Source organism: Eumetopias jubatus, unplaced genomic scaffold (genome assembly GCF_037043125.1).
Source record: "Eumetopias jubatus isolate StellerSeaLion01/CBP00866 unplaced genomic scaffold, mEumJub1_p1.0 scaffold_15, whole genome shotgun sequence".
Classification (NCBI taxonomy): Eukaryota; Metazoa; Chordata; class Mammalia; order Carnivora; family Otariidae; genus Eumetopias; species Eumetopias jubatus.
Genome location: NW_028274821.1, coordinates 87,647,623 through 87,663,595, shown reverse-complemented (window position 1 = coordinate 87,663,595; position 15,973 = coordinate 87,647,623). Strand labels below are relative to the sequence as shown.

General features: G+C 58.1%; 1 protein-coding gene across 1 annotated transcript in view; it reads right to left on the bottom strand.

Moving 5' to 3' along the window:
* Positions 1-426: 426 nt before the first annotated feature.
* The window catches only part of DNM1 (dynamin 1), a 43,698-nt gene continuing 28,151 nt past the window's right edge, over positions 427-15,973 (bottom strand). Inside the window, exons 12-20 of the mRNA XM_088018751.1 lie at positions 14,703-14,773; positions 14,473-14,524; positions 11,567-11,680; positions 7,636-7,745; positions 6,855-6,966; positions 5,885-6,055; positions 4,377-4,618; positions 3,785-4,000; positions 427-764 (exon numbers count right to left, since the gene is read on the bottom strand). Of these exons, the coding sequence (XP_087874877.1) occupies positions 692-764; positions 3,785-4,000; positions 4,377-4,618; positions 5,885-6,055; positions 6,855-6,966; positions 7,636-7,745; positions 11,567-11,680; positions 14,473-14,524; positions 14,703-14,773 (1,161 nt within the window). The 3' untranslated portion in view covers positions 427-691. The remainder of the gene's footprint in view (positions 765-3,784; positions 4,001-4,376; positions 4,619-5,884; positions 6,056-6,854; positions 6,967-7,635; positions 7,746-11,566; positions 11,681-14,472; positions 14,525-14,702; positions 14,774-15,973) is intronic.

Sequence of the window (15,973 nt, the reverse complement as noted above, 5' to 3'; positions counted from 1 at the left end):
AGTCACAGAACAGCCGTCCAGGCAGGCTTGGAAAGGGAGGTCTCCGAGGAATAGAGGGATCTGGTTAGAGGTCGAAGGGGGGCCTGGGGCTCTCAGGACGGGATGGACTTGCCTGACCCGATCGGCTGGCAGTTGGAGATAAAGCAGAGAGAGAACGGAGAGGAGGGAGAGAAATGGTAAGGCAAGGGCAGCCAAGCCCAGCGGGGCAGGACGGGGCTGGCAGGGGGAGAAGACGAAGCTGAGGGTGTGGGCGAGGGTTCTGGAATGGAGGAGAGAGAGAGGAAAGGCGGGAGGAACTGGAGGTGGGTAGGGGCCGCAGCTTCCCAGGGGTCTCGGGGTGGGGGAGAGGCCGGGGCGGCCCTCCCCCTGCCACGCACGCCGGTCTCTCATACACCACCAGGCAGTGCACCCACAGCTCCAGGCACATGCTCGGCCCTCCCTGTCTTCCAACGTACTGGCCTGGGGCCACCCCTAGCCTCGGAGTGTGGGGCCGTGAGCCCCAGGCCACAGTCACCAGTCCTCACGGAGAGAGACAGGAGGAGAAAGAACACTGAACCAGGAGGGCAAAGCTAAAAGGATGGCTGGAGGGGGCACTGGAGGCCCCTCTGGGGGGGCAGAAAGCCTGGAGTCCTCAGAAGGGACCCTGGGGAGGCGGGGAGGTCAGGCAAGCCGGATACCAGCGGCCACAGGCTTATAAGTCTAAGAGGGGAGCCTCAGCTGGTCGGGGGACCACAGGTCGCGTAGGTGAGGCTGGGCCCTTCCTGCTGGGGAAAAGCAGAAGAGCAAGAGTCAGCGGCAGGGACAGAGTGGCAGGCGGGTCGCGGGGTGACTGTGCGGCCCAGCCAGGGTGGGACCCAGAGAAGCTGACTTGCCTAGGTCAGTGGACACTGTGGTCCCCTTGGCTGAAAGGCGTAGGTCACCCTAGGAGCACCAGGCCCCAGGGCCATGAGCCTGTGGGCTGGCTATGGCGCTTCATCTGGGGCCGAGGACACTGTCATTTGTTGTGCCTCCACAGGCATGACAATACCAAGGAGGGAGGGAGATGGCCTGCGTGACCCTGCCTCGCCTGTGAGCTGTGGACAGGGCCCTCCAGCTTTCAGAAAGCAGCACCCCACCTTCGCCCCGGATGGCTGCCCCATGGCTGGCCCGCTAGAGGAGGCAGGGCCCTACCATGGCTCTGGCCCCTGAGCTGGGTGCTGGCTGCCCTGCCCCAACAGCACGGCTCAGACTGGGGAGACAGTGTGGCACCCCTGGGACGAAGTTCCAAGGCCTCTGGCTGAGTCCGGCCCCACGCACAACCCCCTCCGAGTTCCCTGCTTCTACACCATTGACCATGAGCTCTCTGCCCTCTCTGCCGGCTCCCGAGAGCTTGGGCGCGGAGCCTGTCCCAAGAGCTCCCCAGGCTCAGCCCTGGAGGTCCTGAGCAGTGGCACTGAGTCCCGAGGCTTGCTGAGAGGGAGGTGAGAGAGCCAGCTGGCAGCGAGGACAGAAAGAGGAAAGAATAAGTCTGGAGCTGCAGAAGGGAGAGGGAGGGGGAGCCTGGCTCTGAGGTCCCAGGTGCGCCCCCCCATGTGGAGCTGGTGCAGCAGGGGTGGGGGACAGACACACCGTTCATGCAGCAGGCAGAGAGGCCCGTATGCACCTACCGTGGCTGACGCTCCTCAGGGATCACTGATAGTGATTCTGAAAGACAGCACCAAATCAACATGGCAGTTCACACGCACGGACGGGGCAGGCCTGGGGATGGGGTCACGCACACGCACACGCCCGGGCGTGCACACACATGCTGGGAGGCCCCACGGCCCCGCATGCACACGCTGACACACATGCCCGCAAACAACACGCATACACCTCCCCCGCCTCCCACTGCCCAGCGCCCTCACTGGCCGGCACGTGCAGCACGGATGTGGGGCATGCAGCCACTCGGCACACTGAAGCACACGCGTGGGCTGAGTCACAACACAGAAGCTCGCCCATACACAGGAGGCATTTGCACCAGCTCCCTGCACACTCGTGCCTGGCGTGCTCAGAGGGCCACCTGCAATGCTCCATATGGGACAGATCTTGCTTTCTTAGGGTCCAGCTGCCATTTCTCTGCCCGAGAACCTTCCATGGCTCCCTAGTCCCCACAGCACTGAGTCCCAAGAAGACAAACCCTTCTGTGAACTTTTAAGGTTCTGTAGCCTGCCCCACCATACCCAGGGCAACCTTTTCTTATTCTTCCTCCTTCTATCTGCACTCTTCTCTGGCCAGCGGCTCTCCTCGATGCACCCCACACTAAACCTTCACCCGCACCGACCCAGATGTCCCTGACTCCTCATCACCTGAGTCTTATCTCAATCAGCCCCCAGACCTCCCCCAGGTCAATCTGTCTTGAAGCTTCCCAGGCTGTTGTCTTCCCCCGAGGCAGGGCCGTGACTTGCCAAGTGTTTCCCGTGTGTTAGCAAGACTGGAGTTAGAGCAGGTGCCAAATCTTCCTCTTCCCATATGTCACCCCTCAGCGCAGACCTGGGCATGTCAAATACCCTTAAGAATCTGAACTCACAAGGGAAGTTAGCAAAGCGCTCCTATAGCCACATTTGCAATTCATGTGGCTTGTCTACAGTCACTGTCTCCCTTGATCCTCACACCAGCCCTGGGAGAAAGGCAGAATGTTAAATATCATGTGGTAGAAAGGAAACTGAGGCCCTGGAAGGGAAAGTGACTTGCCTAAAGCCCAGGATGAACCAGAACCTCTGGACTCCAATCCAGCGCTCTTGACCAATACCACGCTGCCTGCTTTACCCCATCTGCTTTGGTCATCAGATCACCGTGGAAGCAAGTCCCATCTCTGCTTCATTTGGGGTTCATGGGGGCTAGACCCACGAAGGCTAGGCCCTACCCTCCAGCCATCTGGAAACACAAGTGGATGCTATTGGTCTGATGTGTTCTTCCTCAAGGAACGTGGCCAGTGGAAACAGGGACTGAAATATCAGAATGAGCTTCCTTGAAAAAGGGTCATGAATGAAGAAGGCAAATCCAAGGGATGAAGTAGAAGCCTTTTCCTTGGAAATCTCTGGGAATGGGGCAGCCTTCACCCACTCCTGCCCCAACACCCACCATGTCGGTCCAGGCCAGGTAGGGCCAGAGGCAGGGCCAAAGAAGAAAGCCAGTAGACTGCCCCATGGCTCCCAGTCCCCTTTCCCAGATGCTCCGTGTCCTAGCTCGTGCCTGGATGCCATTCTTACACTCACACTCGTGTGCACGCCCACACACACATCACACACCTTTCCAGTCAGTCACAGCCTGGCCTCTGTTCCTGTGGGCCAGAGGCCAGACACCCCCTGGGACAGCTCAAAGAGTCAGGACTCAGAGTAGCCCTGTAAGTGAAAAACTCCACATCTGGAGAGGATCTGGGTTCAGAGATGCCCAGACCCGAGGTAGGTAGGTCACTAGGGGCTGGGAGACAGAAGTTGAGGATGGAATGGAGAACGGAGGAGGAGGAGAGCGAGGAGGAAGGAGGAGGAATGCAACGTGTGGGAGAGAGAAGTGAAAAGGGAGGGAAGCGCCATGCAAGTGCTGAAAAGAAGGGGGCAGGTGGGAGGAGTCCCACAGCCCCCTCCCCAGAAAGGACCACCTCCGGGACTCAGCGCTCCCTAGGGCGCAGGCTCCGCCAGCCCTCAGCCACACGTCGGGTGGCACCCACGTCCGAGCGCCCTGGATGGAGAGGGCCGGCTCTGGCCACACCTCCCTCCCGGCTACGCCCGCCCGGTGGTCTCTCCCATCGTATTCAACCCCTACTCACCTGGGGACCCCGGGCGGGGCGCGGTTGGGGCGCGAGGGCACCTGTGGGGGAGGGCCGAAGGGGTCAGGGGAAGCCCCCGGCCTGGAGGGCACGGGGGGCGCCCCCCCCAGGGCGGACCCAGCAGGCGGAGGCCCAGGAGCAGGGCCCCGCGACCCGGGCCGGGCTGGGGGCACGGCGGGGGCTCGGCGCTGCGGCGTGGGGCTGGACGTGGGTGACCTACGGGCGACAGGGCGTGGAAGACAAGGAGGGGAAGAGATGAGCAGCTCCGCCCCACCTTGAGGCCCCGCCCCAGGCCAGCGCCGGTCACGCCCATGCGCGGAAGCCCCGCCCCGCCCCGCCGCGCCCTACTTGTTCCCGGAGTTTAAGCCCCGCCTCCGGTGGCTCCAAAGTTCCAGCTCCACCCAGCCCCGCAGCCAGCGCTCCACGGCAAGCCCCGCCCCGCAGTAAGCCCCGCCCATTTCTACTAAGCCCCGCCCCCTGCTCCAGGTGGGAGCCGTTCCGGTGACGCGGGCGCGCCACTGCCCGGTCCCGGCCCTCCTCCCGCGGGCCCCGGGCTGGGGGGCTTTGGGGCCGTGGGGGCCGGCCCTGGTACCTGCGTCCGGCCGGTACGCTCTGCACCTGCAGCCAGGAGTCGTCCACGGGCGGGGGCATGGGCGTGCTGACAGTGGTCGTGTTGATATCGCCGATGATGCTGAGCGCCTCCTTCAGTGCGTGGTACATACGCAGCATCTCGTCGCGCCGCTGCGCCTGCTCCGCTGACTCCTCCATCAGCGTGTTCTGGTCCCCGCACGAGTAGAGGTTGGCCAGCAGCTCCGAGAAGATGAATTCCTTCGTCTGCGGGCGCGCGAACAGAAGGACGGGCTGGGGCCTGACGCCCGTACCCCGTGAAGCCCCGCGGGACTGTACGCTGGACTGGGAGTTCGGGGCCCTGGCTGTGCCACCGCCTGACCTTGGAGGTCTCCTCTGCTTCCCCGCCTCCCTCCTTGCCCTTTTCTCAGATGGTCCAGAGGGGAAAAGTGACCTGTCCAAGGTCATAGATGTGGGAAGGCACTCGGGGCCCACCATGCAACCAAGGACACCTAGTTACTCAGCTGTGTTTCAGCCTCAGGTTCCCCATCTATAAAATGGGGTAGTTAGTTACATCCTTTCCAAGGACTTGCATGCTCCACGGGACCAAAATAAGGTAGATGAGTTTAAAATTTTCTGAGCCCTTGAGTAACAGGTGTGAATGCGTCCTTGGATTGCGTGAAATGGGACTCTCTGTGTGTAGGCGGTGGGTTTATGTGCTCCTTATACTCCGCAGGTGCGGGTCCTGGGATACTCATGGAGAGGCACTGAGACTTTTACGCCATAGTCCTGTGTCTCGGGGCGCCCGGGTGGCTCAGTCGTTAAGCGTCTGCCTTCGGCTCAGGTCATGATCCCAGGGTCCTGGGATCGAGCCCCGCATCGGGCTCCCTGCTCGGCGGGAAGCCTGCTTCTCCCTCTCCCACTCCCCCTGCTTGTGTTCCCTCTCTCGCTGTGTCTCTCTCTGTCAAAATAAATAAATAAAATCTTAAAAAAAAAAAAAAAGGCCTGTGTCTCACTTATCTGTTGTTCAAATATATATTGAGCACCTACTCTGTGCCAGGCACTGTGTTGTTCTGCACTTTATATTCCCTTCCTTCTCAACTGTATTATCCGTATGTTTACATATAGGGAAACAGAGGCTCAGAGAGGGTAGTTTACTGAAAGCCAAACAGAATTTGTGGCAAATCCAGGATTCAAACATAGTTCTAATTCTCTGGGGGCCATGCCTTTTCATGGATGGTAGTGATTCTGCGGGGCGTGCATTTCAAAACATGGCCTGGGAGTTCTCAAAAGATGTGATTCCTAGTTCCTTTTGGGAAACATTTAAGCATGTTTGGAACAACTTGGGTATGTGACTACAATATAATATACAAAGCTCACATTATATTTCTTTTGGACAGCTCTCGTGTGGACCTATACTTACCTCGCTAGACCTGATCCCAAGGGACTGGACTGTGCCTCCCCCAGGCCAACCTGGTCGCTGCCTCCCTGGTCCCCCAAGAGCACCCACCGCCCACGAAGGGTTGCACCCACGTTGTTGATCATGAGGTGCATGATGGTCTTCGGCATGAGGTCCCGCACAGTCTTGTTCACGATGGCCATGTATGAGTCCACCAGGTTCCGGATGGTCTCCACCTGCCGCTCTAGCTGTGGGTCCATGGAGTGCATGAAGCTGTCTGAGCCGTTCTCCTCAGTCTCACTGGCCTGCCGTTGAGAATAGAGGGCATCAGGGTGACTGGGCCCTCACAGCCAGGTTCCAGGCACCCCCAGGGTCTCGGCCCCTCCAAGGGTGCCTGGAACACTGCCATACAGAGAACAGACACCAGCTCCCCCAAACACTCTGCGTCTGCCTACTCTGCCCACCCCAGTGCCTCTTAGGACCCCAGGCCCTCATTCAGCCTTATCTTGGCTCTCAGTCTAGTGCCTAGAATTTGCCTCAGTTTCCCAGTCCATCAATTAGGATAGAACTTCCGAGGTCCCTTCCTGATGCTGAAGACCTGGCCAGAGCTGCTGCCAGTCTGGAGACACCTGGCAGAAGGCGAGGGAGGGGCACACTCACTTTCTCCTTGTCCTGGGAGGCCCACACCAAAGCCAAAGAGGTCACGACACCAGCATTGCCACCGCCGCCGCCGCCACCAGCAAGCATGGCCCAAGCAGACACACACAGAAAGGAGAAGGCGAGTGAACCCAGGGCACTCTACCCCAGCTCTAAGGTAACTCGAGACATCCCCGCAGTGAAAGAGAGGAGGAAAGTGGAGGTGGCCACAGAAAGCCACCACGATACGAAAGGGATGCAGGAAATGCCATCGGTGGCAGAGGAGGGTCACCAAGAACAGGCGGAAGGCTTCACTCTGACCCCACCCCAGCGCAGGTAGGGGGAGGATCCGTGCTATCTCTGAGCTGCATACGGGCTCAAGTGACATGACTTGATATCACTGAGGATGATGACCCCGGGCCCCCTGTGGGAAGTAGCTTGCTCCCCGCCCCCCGCCCTGCCACTCACCCCAACACGCTCAGGATACACGCCAGCCCTCAGGAAGGAGGCCTTCCAGCTATCCACCTCCTCCTGTGTCTCACAGGCCAGTTCCAGCTGCCGATAATCCTTGTAGACATTCCTGCAAGATGGAGTGAGGCGGTGAGGGGAGAAGGCGTGAAACCCATTCACGCAGGTGGTGAAGGGCACGCACGGATTGGGGGCATCACGTCTGGGGTCCAGGCCTGGCTCTCTCATTTCCCAGCGGTGCGACCCTGGGCAAGTCCCCTCCCCTTCCAAGCCTCGGTTTCCTTGCCTGGAAGATGGGTTAATAAAACAACTCCTGCCTCCCTGGGTCATTTTGAGGATTCAGTGAAATCAGCAGTAAAATGCTCTACTAGAAAGGGACTAAAAAAGAGGAGGGGGGATGAGCCCTCATAAGAGGGGTATCCCTGACCATGCAGCCCCCATTGGCTCCCCCTCGCTGCCTGGGGACCTCCCTGATGGCAGCTCTACTCACCCCTCATCTCGAGTAAGGGGAAGCCCACAGGAGGTAGCCCTGGCTTGGGAGGCGAGAGGCCCAGTACCCTCACCGACCCCAGTGGACACTGAGCAACAAGAAGGGGATCAGGCCTGGTGGTGGGCTCTTCCTTGTCCTCCTGGGCCTGGCAGAATGTCTTATGCAGAGCAGGTGCTCACTAAGTGACTGTCTAAATATTTGTCAAAGGAATGACTTGCTGTGGGGCTTGGGGCAAGTCCCTCTCCTTTCTGCTCAGTGAGGGTGGTTTGGGGCTCCAGTCTGCAGACCCACCTCTGCTCAGTGTTAAAGAGGGCAAAGATGTGCTTGCTTGACATGAAACCTTTCTCCACGTCCCGTAGCTTCAGGTTGTCCACAGAGAGCATGTATTTCTTCTCTTTCTCCTGTGGATAGAGGTGGGGGCGATGGGTGAGGTCGGCACTGCTCCCTGCTATGCCTCACAACCTGAGAGCGTTCCGCGCGGTGGGGCGGGGCTGTGGAGCCCCAGAGCGGCCCTGGGCTGTGGGGGCACCTGCGTACCAGGCACGACACAGGTGCCATCTGAAGAAAGCCTGGCATGGAGCCCTGGGCCTGCCGGGCGCCTCTGGTTCCCAATGGCACTCAAGCCATCCCCACCACCTCTGCATACATGCCAGAGCCCAAGGGCGCAGGGTGGCGAGACCGAGGGTGGCTCCCAGTCCCACCCCAAGCAGGCTCTGGATGCCGTCCAGGCCAGCCCCAGCCAGGGACCCCACACTCAAGCCTCTCTCGCCCCCAGCCTGGCCAACGGGACCGGCTTTGGCTAAGCTGCTGACTTCATTTCCTGACTATGGAGACAGAGAAGGGGGGCCACCAGCCCCAGCAGCTTCAAAGGGCTGGCTCAGCCCACGCCAGCCCCCTCCCCCACGCCAGCCGCCCATGTGTTAGCAATCAGGCGCACAGCACAAGCCTGGAGGTGGCACGTCTGTGTGTGCAACGTGTGTAGTTGTGTGCTTGTGCAAACACACGCCAGCTGGAGCACGCACCATGACCATTGTGTATGTGCGCCCACGTGTCTGTGTCGCATAGGTGTGTGCGTGCGCGCGTGTGCCCGAAGAGGTGCACAGCATGGCCATGGGTCCGTGTGAGCATGTTTGTGCGTCAAGGCGGATGTGTGCACGCTCTCATGGGTGTGTGTGGCAACTGTAAACATCTGTTTGCATGGAGCGTGCCTGGGGGGCACTCCGTGGGCATGCATGTTTCCACGCAGATGGTTTGTTGCATGGGTTGAACACGTTTGGTTTATCTGTAGTCGTCTGGGAGGAGTGATGTGTATCTGTGGATGGGCATGTGGGTGCCAGGCCTACGTGCACACTTGTGTATGTCTGCTGTGGGCTGACATTCGTCTATAGGCTGGTATGTTCAAGGGAGGCTCAGGGATTGGCAAAGGAGGTACTCCGGGATGGGGCTCCGGGAGGCGGAGGAGGGTTTCTGCTGCTGGTACCCCACGTGCCCACACCACAGGACCCATGCTGTGGCCAGGGGATGTCTGTGTGGATCTCAGGGACTCAGGGCTTGGGCATGAGCCTCATCCAGGATCTCAGGTCGGGGGCAGGGGGGAGGGGGGCGGGAGGGGGCTGGGTTGAGGAGGACCCTGCTCCCCAGTCCTGGCGCCGTCCTGCCCACCTCCTTTTGCCCCCCACACCCGCCTGGCCTGTCCAGCCACATAAAGCCTTCTTTATGCCAGGCGGGTGGCCGGGAGTCCCAGAGGGTGGCTGGGGGAGGAGAGGAGGAAGTTGCACACGCGGCCAGGGAACATCTGGAAGCATTCGAGGGAGGCCCCGCCACCACCCGCCCTGCGCTCTGGGGTTGGACTCTAGGTAGGAGCGGCCTCCTCCCCCCACTCCTCCCTTCCTGCTGGCCAGCCCCCTCCCCAGGCCCCTCCTTCCCAGCCACAGCTCCCGCTCACCCCTGCCACGTCAAAGGAGGCAGAAGGGGAGTCGGGAGCAGAGAGGGGACCACGGGCTGGCTGGGCTGGGGCTGGGGGCCTTGGATCTCCAGGACATGGGGCCGAAGCTCCCACCCGACGGACAGACACTGCCGCCTGGATGGACCAGAGGACACCTCCACTCCGTCTACCCAGTGTTTAGACTATCTGTTCAGGACTCCCAAATTGTACAGTAGTCTGCACATTGGTTAGGCTGGGCTGGGTTAGACCCTCGGCGCCGCCGCTGGAGAGCTGGACCGACCCCCACCCGCCATCCCAGAACCGGAACCTGGAGACGGGGCAGGGGGCTGGGGGTGGGGGCACGGGGGGGGTGCTGGGAGGAGGTGCAGAGGGAAAAGGGGCACCCTGCTGTTGAGACGGGATGGGGGTGCTGATGGGCGGCGGAGGAAGTCTGAGAAGATGGGGGGTGGCAATGAGGACTGGGGATATGGGCAGCCGCCTGTCTGCCCAGAGGGCCACCCAAGTCCCAAAGACCAGAGGGCTGGCGGCTAGGGAGAGAGGGGGCCAGATCATCCTCCCTGCAGCCCAGACCACCTCCATGTCCGCAAGCTGGTAGTGCAAAAATCCACTCACATCTGACACACACACACACACACACACACACACACACACACACACAACAACTTGACATGCACACCCGCACAACTCAGACACATACATTCCCACACCCAAACCCAAGTCACACATTCGTGCCCCAAGCACACTCGCACATCTCGGGGGCGCACACACGCACCCTCACAGTGGAACACTGGCTCTCTCCCATCCTTCCATCTCGAGCACATACATATTCTCAGACGTTCCACGTGCACATTCTCCTTCCTCAAGCCCATTTGCCACACACATACCCCTTCATTTCCACACCGGGCACAGGCACACGCCTGAGAGTCGTACCTCAGGCGCACACAGTCTTCCCCCAACCACACCTGGACGCTTATGCCCCAAACACTCTCCTCCAACGCCCCCCCAACACCACCCATCAGCCTCACACCCCACCTCCCGGCACTCACTGCCTACCCCCACCGCGCCCCACACACGACCCGACTCAAATGTACACACAGAGCTCAAAAGGACCCCGCCACATGAGGACGGGGCCCCTCTTGGATACATTTCCCTGCAGCGTAGCCCTCAGCCCCAGGTCACACTGTCCCCTGGCCCAACATATAACGATCCTCACATAAGAGCATCAGGAGTTCTGGGGCCAGCAGTCAGCACCCCCAGCCCATGAGGGGTCTAGGCAGCCTGCCTGAGCGACAGAGCAGGAAGCAATCCCCCCGCCCGTGTCACGCCACCTCACACTCCATCCTTCCAGGGGCCCCATGGTCGGGGAGAGGCCAGGGTTGGGGTAATGAGGTCCAGATGACTTGGCGCCCCCGCCAGTGACGATGGAGGGCCCAGCCCAAGATGGGGAGGCGGGGGAGCCTTCCCCGGGGCAACTTGGAGGGGGCGGGGATCGAGGAGGGAGCTCAGAGACCAAAATCACAGCCCCCCACCCCAGCCCCACTTCCCCACTGGAGCGCCCTCTCCTCCAAAAGCTTCCTCAGGAAGAAGGTCCCCTCCCCCACTCTGTGGCCAGCTGGAGTTCATTACCACAAGTCCCCCCCACCCCAAGCCCTCCCTATTCTCTCTGGTCACCTCTGGAATCCAGATGTGGAAGCCAAATAGACTCATTCTTAAAGGAGACCGGCAGTGAGGGAGGGAGGTAGCAGGGGTTCTGCGTGCCCCTGTGCGCGGGGGGGGGGGGTCTTGTGTGGAGCCTCTGCAGGACCCCATCACTCCCGGCCCCTTGGCCTGGAGGCACCTGGGGCGCCTCCCTTGCACCGCTGGGGTCTGGAGGACTGGGGTGCAGGGGTTAACAGGGTGTCTGGCAGCTGGATATGTGTGTGTCATAGGCCTGTGGGGGCCACGGGGGAGGCGGCACACCCTGGAGCCGGAAAACAGGAAGGCCACAGGGCTGGCGGGGTCAGGGAGGGGCGCCCAGCACCCCTGCCCACCCTCTCCAGGGCGCTCGGCCCCAGGCTCCCCGCTCCTGCCATGCCACCTTCTCTGTCCAACCTGGATGAGCTCCCAGGATTGCCTGCCTCTGATCCTTGCAGCCCACTTCCACCCAAGGGTCTTTGATGTGATTTAAGAAAAGCCCTGTTTGTTGGGTGACCCGGTCTACTCCAGGCCCTGGGTAGTGTCTGAGCCTGACTCTGGCCACCAGCCAAACCCCTTGATGACCAGCGGCCCGTTACTCACCTCATCATCCTTGTACCAGGACAGATTCTCAGCGGTCAGCACAAACCAGTACTCTTTGGAGCCCCCCTTCATGATGCCAATATTGTTGATGGTCAGCCAGCCCTTCCGGATGACCTGGAGGGTGAGAGGGCAGGAGGTCAGTGGGAAGAGACCAGGACTCCCTGTGGAGGATGGGGTAGGCAGAGAGAGGCACTCAAAAGCCCACCCCTCCTCTAGCTCTTGGCGGTCTGGCCGGGCAGGGAGGGTGCGGGCCAGACCTGCTGTGGTTTGAACCACAAGTGAATAGACTGGAAGATGGAGGAAGGCAGAGGTCAGCTCAGGGTAAACAGCCTTCTGACAGTCAGAGCCATCTGAGGAGAGGACTGGTAGCCTTGGTAGGGGATGAGCTCCCCACCACTAAAAGTGTGCAAGCAGAGTTTAGGGGGCCCACTGGGCCAGACAATTCTGAATGTCTTTGCAGCTTAAGATCCACCTTATTCTAAGACTTGTTTCTGACTTCAAGGACTTTGTACGTGCCACTGCTGTCTCTGCCTAGAAAGCACTTCCCTCCTGTCTGTCTGCCAAATTCCTCCTCACCCTCTGGGTGTCAGCTCAGAAGTCCCATTCTCAGGCAGGCCCTCCCTGGCCTCCAGGATAAGTCAGGACCCCCGTTATCCTCTTATAGTCTTTTATCACTCCTTTAAGTCTTCTTCTATGACAAAGGCTGAGATTTCAAAATTGTGTGTGTGTTTATGTGTGTGTGTGTGTGTGTGTGTGTGTGTGTGTGTGTGTGAGAGAGAGAGAGAGAGAGAGAGACAGAGAGAGAGAGGGAAGATTATCTGCTGATGTCAGCCTGTCTTGCTAAATTATGAACTCTCTTGCTCACTGGTATATCCCAGCACCTTGCAGTGTGCTTGGCAGACAGTAAGTAATCAATAAATATTTGTGGCATGAACACATGAATGCTAGGGCAGTAGGGTTTTAAGGGTCTTTGGCCCCAGGGCCTGGACAGGAGTAGGGTGGTAGGAAGTGGGAGCAGGGTGAAGGGCTGAGCATGAATTGAACAGGCCCCTTCTTCCCTGGGGAGCCCAGAGTAACAGTCAAAGGTCTGTTTTCACAGCAGGATGCAGCTGTCCCCAAGAGCATCCTGAGCCATCACTATAGACAGGGCCTGTAGATTCTACTCCAAGGGCAAGGCCACTAACTAGACCCCTGTGGTGGGCCATTCAGAAAGAACTCCCTCCCCCAGCCCTGACCTCCCTGGCTCCTCTGAGCATCCAGAGAAGAGCCAAGGAGCCTGGGGAAAGCCCTCTGCGGTCAGGCCTGCTTCTGAGGACCTCGAACCACACCCTCCTCCCGGCACCCTCCTTGACCCTCTGGTTTCCCCCAGAACCTTGCAGAGAACCCAAGTAACATAGTGGATCAGGAGCTGAGTAGCGGCCTTCACCGTTCACAGAAACACGATAGCCAGGTGCCCCATGGTCCCTCTTCCGCCCTGTCCAGGTCCAGGGAGGATCCCCAGTGTGTTGTCACTGTCTTTGGAACTGAATCCAAATGCCAGGCCCTGGCACTCCACGCCCCAGGAACGGATCAGCAGACCGTGTCCCGCTACTCCCTGCTCTGACTGGCAGCCTTTGTCCTCCCTTGGCCACCCCCCGCTCTGCCAAACCCCCTTCCACAGCCTCTGCACCAGGAACTGCCTGCCCCTCCAACTCCCACCCTGCCTGGGTCCTGACTGCAGGCTCAGGTGTCCAGGGGTCAGGACCGGAGTCTGACTCCTGTCCAGGGCCAGCCCAGCGTAGGCACCACCGAGTGTTTGCTGAACTGAATTGCCCTGGGATATTACACTCATTAATGCCTTTGTTCTAGTGAGTACCTACTGTGTGCTAGGCACTGGGTTGTAGGGCTGAGAATTTGCTGATGGACAAGAGAGACCCAGCCCTTCCCCTCATGGGGTTTGAGAAGGAAATAAGTATGAAGCCAATAATCACACAAACACCTAGATTGTTACAAAGAAACTACGGCCTCTGGAAAACTCCGGGCTATGACTCCTGTGTACAGGTCGGGGGGAGAAGTGGTGTTCCATCAGAGATCTGAAGGACAGAATGGGCGAGGAGGGACTTGTCTCTTGACACTCATTCATCTCTTTACTCCACTCTCTGGTAGGGATAGCTACCATCCATCCATCCATCCATCCATCCATCCATCCATCCATCCATCCACTCATCCATCCATCCATCCATCCATCCATCCATCCATCCATCCATCCACTCATCCATCCATCCATCCACTCATCCATCCATCCATCCATCCATCCATCCACTCATCCATCCATCCATCCATCCATCCATCCACTCATCCATCCATCCATCCATCCATCCATCCATCCATCCATCCATTCAACAGATATTTGAGGAGCACCTACTGAGTGCCAGGCCCCTCCCAGCCATTCTCACCCACCCAGCCCACATGGTCTACCTCTGCCTGAAGTAGATGCTAAGCTCATGTGCGCTGACGGACAGCTTGATGGGACTCTGTGAATGGCTAGGCCTTGCCTCTGGACTGAGAGCACATGTGGACACCCATGTGTTGGTGTGTGCAAGCAGCTCAAGCCAAAGAGTGCCCTTTTGCCCCCTTTGCATCCCGCTGTAAATGGGCCCCCTCCTCCCCTTCACTACGTAAGCCAAAGAGCCCCAGTCCTGGTACTCACCAGAATCTCATCCTGCAAAGAGGTAACCATAGCAACCACGAGAAGCATCGGGAGAGAGGAGAGAGGGTTACTGAGGCAGAGTGGGAGGCTTGTGGCTGGCAGCTGACAGGCTCCCTGGCCCCCGTGGGACCCTTCCCCTTGGGGGAGGGGGCTCTCAGAGCTTGGCGTCCATCCGGCACCCTCCATCCCTCCGGCTGGGGCACTGGGGTTCACTCACCTGGTTCCCTGAAGCCTTCTTCTTGTTCATCTGGTTGCTCCTCTGCTGAGCACTAATAGGGAGAGAGGGAAGAGTCTCAGAATTTCTTCTCTCAAGAGGCCTAGCTTCAATGCCACTACTCAGTGGGCACCAGACCCAGAAGGTTGACCCAGCAGGCCTGGGTCCTACACCCACACACACACACACACACTCACAGGAGATGTCACCTTCTCTGCCTAGGGAGCACTCACTTGGCAAAGCCTATGAAGTCCTCATGATTGGTATTCATGTAAGCCAGCTCAATATCGATGAGAAGCATGACCTTCGAGGATACACAGGTCAGCAGGCAAGTGGAAAAAATATGGCAGGGTTTTAAAATGCATGAAAGGCTGGAAGAAATATACTTATAGCACACATAGAACCCAGAATAAATCAATCAGTGCATCAATAATAGTATCCATAACAAAGACTTCCTACAAGTCAGTAAGTGAAAGACAGACAAGCAAATCAAAAGAGCCAGAGAACTCTTGAATGAATGGGCAATTCACAGAGGAAATGCATATAATCAATAAGGCTATGTAAAAATGCTCACCCTCATTAATAAAGAAATCTAAGGTAAAACAATGAGATCCTTTTATAACCCATCAAATTAATAATAAATATTGGTAATGACCAGTGTGGGCACAACTGTGAGAAGACGGATTCTCATATACTGTTGGTGGAAGTGCAAGGTAGGATCACCTTCTTGGAGGGTAATTTGGCAACATTTAACAATATTAAAATGCACATATTCATTTCTAGAACTATATATATACATATATATGTCTCTTAGATAAACTCACCAAGTGAACAAAGATATATGTATACCAGGGTGTTCAGTGTGGTGTAGTTTGTAATGGAGAAAAATTGGAAACGAGCCAATGGCCATCAGAAGGTGAAATAAATTATGGCCTCCTCTGAACAATAAATCACTCTACAGTTATTGAAAAGAATGAGGACAATTTCTAGGTTCTGGCACTGGAAGATCCCCTTTGCAAATGAGGAAGAGTGATGAGATTCTTAACCGAGTCATGACCAGAGGAACATGACTGATGCACACTACCAGGTTTAGACCCAAACCCCACTGCTCCGCATAATAAGCCTGTGCTCACTGAGCCTCAAGTTCCACAGATGAAGTGTGTCTGCCTCCTAGGAGTGGTGAAGGCACAATGAAATGAGGCAGATCACACGTCTCACACGTAATGGGTGCTCAACAGATGTTAGCTTCTACAATTATCTTTAGAGAAAAAAGGCAAGACACACAGCAGGACCGTGGTTATTGAAGATTAAGATGGAATCTGGAATGTGTATAGGTCTAGGGAAAAAATGCCTAGGGGCGCCTGGGTGGCTCAGTTGCTTAAGTGGCTGACTTCAGCTCAGGTCATGATCCCAGGGTCCTGGGATGGAGCCCCACGTCCGGCTCCCCACTGAGCGGGGAGTCTGTTTGTCCCTCTCCCTGTGCCCCTCCCCTCACTTGTGCTCT